The sequence below is a fragment of the Varroa jacobsoni genome, unplaced genomic scaffold (assembly GCF_002532875.2).
Source record: "Varroa jacobsoni isolate VJ856 unplaced genomic scaffold, vjacob_1.0 scaffold_774, whole genome shotgun sequence".
NCBI classification, from domain to species: domain Eukaryota; kingdom Metazoa; phylum Arthropoda; class Arachnida; order Mesostigmata; family Varroidae; genus Varroa; species Varroa jacobsoni.
Window position 1 is genome coordinate 553,452 of NW_019213676.1, and position 6,895 is coordinate 560,346.

At 40.7% G+C, this 6,895-nt stretch overlaps 1 protein-coding gene across 2 annotated transcripts; it reads right to left on the minus strand.

Annotated features, from left to right (window-relative positions):
- Window positions 1-2,045: 2,045 nt before the first annotated feature.
- On the minus strand, window positions 2,046-6,693 carry LOC111263585 (carbonic anhydrase-related protein 10). Of its 2 annotated transcripts, XM_022838767.2 has the most exons (6): window positions 6,396-6,693; window positions 6,115-6,162; window positions 4,815-5,236; window positions 4,265-4,639; window positions 3,544-3,787; window positions 2,046-2,750 (listed from the first exon to the last, which is right to left on the minus strand). In XM_022838767.2, exons 1-6 carry the CDS (start codon window positions 6,442-6,444, stop codon window positions 2,701-2,703), a joined length of 1,188 nt encoding a protein of 395 aa, XP_022694502.1. In that variant the 5' UTR covers window positions 6,445-6,693; the 3' UTR covers window positions 2,046-2,700. The 2 variants fall into 2 exon arrangements, with proteins under 2 accessions (XP_022694502.1, XP_022694503.1); XM_022838768.2 differs by lacking the exon at window positions 6,396-6,693 and having other exon boundaries at window positions 4,815-5,304.
- Window positions 6,694-6,895: the final 202 nt, after the last annotated feature.

Below are 6,895 nucleotides of genomic sequence, written 5' to 3' on the forward strand. Positions count from 1 at the left end.
AGCCAGTCGTGGAGCTCAATTTACTTGCTCTAAGAATGCCAGCTTTTGAGGCGTGCATTTCAATAACCGCTAAATACTCCCCAAATCAATGTTAGTTTATGTGTCTGGGGACCTACTAGTATGCATCAAGCTGCATTTGGAAATGGGCAAGCTTTTTTACCATATAAATTTTACCTATACAAAGAAAACTCTCTTTCATAGTGCAAGCCAGCTTTAAGTGATGCAGTTACTGCGCAATGATCAACAACAAGACTGACAATGAATCATTGCAAGTAAATTTTTATGAGAAGAAATACGGTGGAATTGGCTTTGCCCTGTTTGGGCCTTGAATGAAGCTATCATTAGCACTTTGTCCATGAGACAGTATCTGCTGAGATTTTGGACGTAAATATATATATGTTGAAATTTTGTAAGGGAAGGACTTATTTATAGATCCTATTTAAATTGTTGTCTCCATCGCGATAGACTCTTGCGTGTCTTGAACCTATCAAAGTTTCATCTTCTGTGAATTCAATATTGATCTGAGCCGGAGGATCAACGAAGATTGGAATGGAGTTTCGTGCTCCGTAAGAAAATCGCCGAAGGTTGCAAAGGGCAATATTGGAGGAAAGAGAAAATTGTCGAACCATTTTTAGCTCCCCCAGCCGTTCGTTATTTGGGGCAAGATTTGCTTGACAGCAGAGGCCTAAATCCATAGAAGGATGACTAGCAATTATAAATGAACAATTTCAGATAGCTCAATTATATAGAAGACTTTGAGAGGAGTTAGCGGGAAAAACGTCGGAGAGGATCTCCATGACATGATTCGGTATCGATTTCTAGCGAAAAAAATGGAGTTGGGTATGGGAAAGACTCAAAACACTTGAAACACTATCTTTAATTTTACAGCCTGAGAAGTGGCATACACTTGTAGCGTCTGTGCAATTATATTATTCTTTGAAGTTGAGCTGAGGCTGGTTTGGCCTTGTGCAAGACGTTGTTTTTTCTACACTTCTGACCAGGTTTTTCCCTACAGAAAACCTGGAAGTTTCCGCATTTTATTCTAGACTACCGATAACAGTCATGAGACGCCAGTATTGAGGCGGGCTTTTGAAAACATGGTGCGAACCCTTTGGGACATGCTGGCTGCTTAGAATAAGTCGATGGAAAATTGGTGGAATATACCATTTACTCAGATAATGCTTGTTTGTGGTCATTTTCAGCAGAGACTAGTAGTATGTTCGCAAAGCAAAAATTTGTGGCTCACCAACAAGTTCGTGTTCTTTAAAGTCGCGTCCGAAGCCTACCCGAATTTTATAGACATAGCGTTCTAACTTACTTCGCATTTGACAGACAATTGGATGAAAGTTAACTTTACTCAGTCGGGTATCACTAATCCTTCCTGAGTTAGCGAGAGCCTTTGCTTACACGAATGGATCTCGAGTATATCGGCGTCCAATTCGGTCATGCGTTGAACATTTTGCGCCGAACGAGAAACGACACAAACCAAACCTACCTACGTTTGTCGGGAACTCACATGAAATTGGCAGCAGCAGCTCGAAAAAGTATGCTTCTCGTCTCTATCCACACAAATATTTTCCGCTACCATGGAACATATTTAAGTAGAACTTGCTACAAAGCAATATGAGTTACGAACTTACGACTGGCGTTCTAGATGACTAAGAATGATGCCAAATGTGCCTAGACAGGAATCAAATAGGTAGCCGTAGAAAGCACCTGGTACAAATAAAACAACAACAAGCTAACGCGAATAAAACAAACAAAGAGGAAAGGCTTTAGCATAAATCCTAAGAGAAATAACCTATATGTGTGAAGAGTGGCGACGACCGTGTTAACGATGACGGGGAAAGTGACGAGCAATAGCACTTAATTACACCTCACGACCTACTTCTAGCGATTACTAGTGTGAAAACTCGTTACATAGCGGCTATGCAGCATTAAAGCGTTGTGTCTTCTCGATATGGCGTGAATTTCTTCTAGATGTATGTTGAAACTATGTTCATGTCATAGTTTAGAGCTGTAGCAAGCAAGAGACAGAGTAGAAATTAAGACAGAATATTCTCTTGCTTTATTAGGAGGCTTCACATACGTTTGGCATGATTCTCACCAGACCTTCGTTGTGATTTTGATTCCTATTTCTTCAGAGCCCTTGAGCGGATATCACATGCGCAAAAATCCCTGAACATGTCCGTCAAAACTTGCATACAGTTATAATAAAACGTTCACAAGGTTCTTTGAGTATGAATAGTAGGAAAGATCTTATGCTGTCCGCACTTGTACTCTGTCTGGAGGATCCTATGTTAAATCGTCGATGCACAACAGAATAGTAGAGATAGCACTATGGACTTCCGTCCTCGATATGTTTTCGTTGTCACAGTTCAATTCAATAATGAACGTAATAAAGTTAGAAGGTACATTGTATTGTCAAAATGATCGCAGTTCTCCTTCTGCCACTTTTCTCCCACAAAGTTCAAGTGGTTCAACTTTTGTACCGTTTAAAACTCACAGATCACTGAAGTTGATTCGAGCAATCCGTCGTTATAAGAATGTCGTATCAACGGTACTTCCAACTATCACTTCAAATTGAAGATAGCGTATTTGCAACTATCTTTACTAACAAATCGCTTATTTAATTTCTTTTAAAAACAGTTCTTCTATAACCTCATGATGCTCCGGTAGCTACTGAGGCATCTGGAGAATTCACCGGCTGTCAAGAAAATTAGAGCTGACAGTTAAATGCTCAGGAGATACTGAAAACATACATAACAATATATAGATATATGTTAAAAATAACTTTAAAAAAAATGCATTATCATTGTGCTGTTTTTTCTGCTACAGAAAAGTTAGTGAATGGGGTGCAGTAAGGTGCTTTCAAGGAGACTGCTCGCCCACAGTTTCAAACTACGAACATCCGTGATTTTTAGTCATTACGCATTCGTTAATACCACCAGCGATATATTTAAGTCACAAAATCTGAACATCTTGTCAATTTAACAACAAAACGTTAAGAACGTCACTATTCGAAGGCAGAAGGACTTCGATGATATAGGTCGAAGAGTTCATAGGGATGCACATATTCTAAAAATAAATTATATTGCCTCTAGAGCTTCATTCTGTATGGGGAGTAACTGCATTTGGTGGTCCTTTAGCGGACGGCAAGCTTCTTGCGATGTTTAAAAAGAGCCAATCGGCCCTAGCTTGAGCTGTTTATTATGATACTCAGTATACTCTCATAGGTTAGACAGCTTTTCAGTATGCTTATTGATTCATTTGTCACTTTCTTTACTTGGACTCTCAATAATCCTGGCGGAAGTAATTTGCGTCAAATATTACAAAGCCAATGAACATCTTCTTAGCAACGCACCTATTATTTTTTTTTTCTATTTCTCCCTCTAATCTGTTCTAGGCTACATCGAAGATTGTGGTAGCAATTGCTCATCATTTTAAACTCTAAAATGTATACTGGTTGGTAAAATCTAGCAGTGTCCAGCCAAAAGGCGAGATCTACGCTGAGCTCTTTATGTTGTGTTGCATATCGCTTACCTTGGTAGAACTTTTTCGCCTCCATAGAGGGACAATTGCTTGTTGAGAAAGTTTCAGAAGCGTCGACGTTGTCGCTATCGGCACTTCCACGGTTATGCGTTTTCTCTACGCGGTCGGTATGTATCAAATCAATGTTAGTCCTGATAGCCCTTTTATGCAGAGGCTGAGGAGGTCGAAAATTGTTCCCTAATGGAGCCATTGGTGATACAGTATCCCCCTGCTTTAATTTTCGCATGACTGCTAGCTGTTCAAAAAAAATAATAAGGGATAGATCGAATTAAATGTTGGTGGAAATTGAGTAGGACTATGCAAGAGAACCTGTTGTAACGCTTCACGCCACAGCATGCGTCTTAGCCCACTCATTAATTTCCCGTTCAGTTTATACGTCTACAAAACATGCATGTACCTTTGATTATTAAAAACTGCTTTTAGAATTTTCTAGAAAAGGAGCTGAACAAACCAAAAATATCAGGATTTGGCCACATGTAAGCGCATCCACACGCTTATCGTAATAAAAGTCAGTGTGGAAGTTTTATATTCCATTAAAGAGCACATTTAAATTTAAGAAGGGACGCTCATTTTACGCTTTGAATAATACACATGCACAAGAAGGCTCAATTAGTCATACACCTGTGTTAGATAAAACATTCAGTGAAATGTTCACCCACCCATTCAATGGAATGCGTTTAATGGGGCTCTTGGCAGTTGACTCACAACTTACCTGTTGCGGTGACATGTACAAAGGTCTGTTGAGGAGTATCCACGTAGCTGTTTCTTCACATCCTGGCGCTGTTAAGGATCCTTCATACGTGATAAGGGCTGAAGTGGGGGGCAACAGTTCGTGAATGGAAAGGGTCTTCAGTGGAACGCTGTCACCTTTATACGTGATATGTTGTAACTGATCTGTGAGCATTTTAAGCTCTAAGTTAGGTTTGGACATTTTTGATTCTTTTGGGAAGCCTTGAACACCTCGGCCAAGCGCTTCTTTCGGATGCGTGACCTTAACAAATATCGACACCACAGCAATTCCGTGGGCCCGGCTTCGAGCCTCAGATGCGTTGTCATACAGCTCATTGTTGTACCCGTAAATCTGAATCTGTAATCAACGATAACATAAGTAATTCAAATTACTTTGATGAGAGGCAACCGTAGCATAGAAATATAGAGAATCTCAATGCATATCACAGGATCTTTACATAATCTTCGGTATTGAGATCTGTAGCAGAGACACAAGGAGAATACTGAGGTCTCTTCTGGTGTCGAAACCTTACCTCTGCGGGGAAAGCGATGCCGGCAAGAAGGTGCTCTGATCCCTGATGATCTCCTCGGCCAAAATGCAACTGTATTTCGTAGACTCGATATGAATACGAGAGGGGTCCTCCGCTAATATTTACGGAAGGTATATAATCGTTCCTTGCAGTTCCTGTTAGCCCATGGTCGGTCATATGCCCTGTAGTATCCGACTGAAGACCAAGGGTTTCTCCAGCTGACGTGTCAGGGGTTTCTAGACGGAATACAATTCCTTGCCCGGTATTGTGAAGAACTCCACGTACTCGGGCCTTGCTAACCTGCAGGGCCAGTAACTGTGGATCGAACAGTAGTCTCTGGGGTTCAATATTGATCGGTGACTGACGGCGACCTGTGCTGCATAGGCCCCATAATCCTGGGTTTAGCCGACCCCAGAAGTCCGGCCCTATGAAGTACGATGAAATAACATTCCGAGTTGCAACGAGCCACATTGAGGACTATTTCCCTTGCAGTCTTAAATTAACGTTATATGAACATGTAGATAATTTGCTTTTTTTTTAGCGGTCGATTTAGATTTTTAGCAGTCGTGCAAACAGAAACGTTATGCTCTGAAATCCCGTTTCGAGACCACGACCTTAAAACGTAGTTGCGTTGCATATTGCTTTTGCAAACCCCCGATTTTAGGTATGAAGCTACTCTTTACTAGGACTTTAGCTGAAACTCCTCGGAACCACGCTACAAGCTGTAGCGTCTATAGAGTTGTAGAGACTAGTTTGGAAATATTTCGAATAGCGACGTAATAGTATCTTAGGTAGTCAAACACGTAACTGCATGCCCGTTTTTATGACGATCCCAAACGGGTTTATATGATCATTGACTTTATCTCAGCTAGAGATGGACTCCGAAACCTAATGATTGTAAATTAAACGCCTGAAATATATTCATTTCGTGAAGTTCTAACAAAACAAACTTGTCATCCACTGAAAAGCAAACGAAGTATCGAAGTTATTCACTTTCTCACATGTTCGTCACGAAAATACGCGTACCAATAACATCTTTTTATATTTGTGAGAACTTCCACCTCTCCCGTATGAACCTTAATATCGTTATACGAGCAGTTTAGCAGTAGGTTCATTAATAGGTCTGCTCTCTTGACCGCTAATAATATCTTCCCTAAGTTTAGCTTCAGAAAAGATCCCGCTGCATAAATGTGTCTGCAAATACCTGGCAAATCCGGCACATCAGAGAAAAACCACTGGGCATTTGTTTTCCGTCCAAGTTTATTATTTTTTTTGTGAACTAGTACAACGGTAGGGTGATTACCTGAGATGCCTTCGTATGTCCACCAATCATTCCAGTTTGCGCATGAACCTGAAATAAATTAAGCTTTTTATTGTTAAGGTCTACAAACAACTAGAACACACATGCTATTTCGTCAAGTTTTCAGATGAAACAACTTCGTAAACTTTAATACACAGAGAAGTCACTAAACATGGAGACCTCTATCAGACATCGGAGAGCAAAAAATTATATACACCTAACTGTTCACTGACTAGTAAAGTAAACACCAAACCATTAATCATTCGTCGTAGTATCAAACTCACCGCTGATAAACAGCACGAGCAACGTCACACTGGAATTGATCAAATCCATTTGCTACCTGCTTGATATTAGATAGACAATGGGGTAGTTTTGCTGTTTTCAATACATGTTTTTCATCGTTCCACAAAACTTTCAGTTGTCCGAAATAGTTCTCGTTGTGTGTGTATGCACAAAATTATCCGGTGAATATACCCACGCGAAGTACCAAAAAACAATTGTTTAACTTAAGCATCCAAACTTCACCAAACAACATCACAATCGTTTCAGAAGGGAGCGACTCCTTGTCCTGTAGCTCGAAGCATGGGTGTGGACGATGTCATGGCTGGCTTGTGTAACTTGCCCTGTATCGCTCACTCCTGGGCCCGCCTCAGTGACTTACCCTTTCCTTCAGGGGCGGGACCTTCTGTTTTCTGTCTACTAGCCCTGAACAAGCCTGCTTTGCGTTTTAGTCTGTGGCTTGCGAGGATAGAATACCACTGCGATACCTCTCCTTGACGGAATC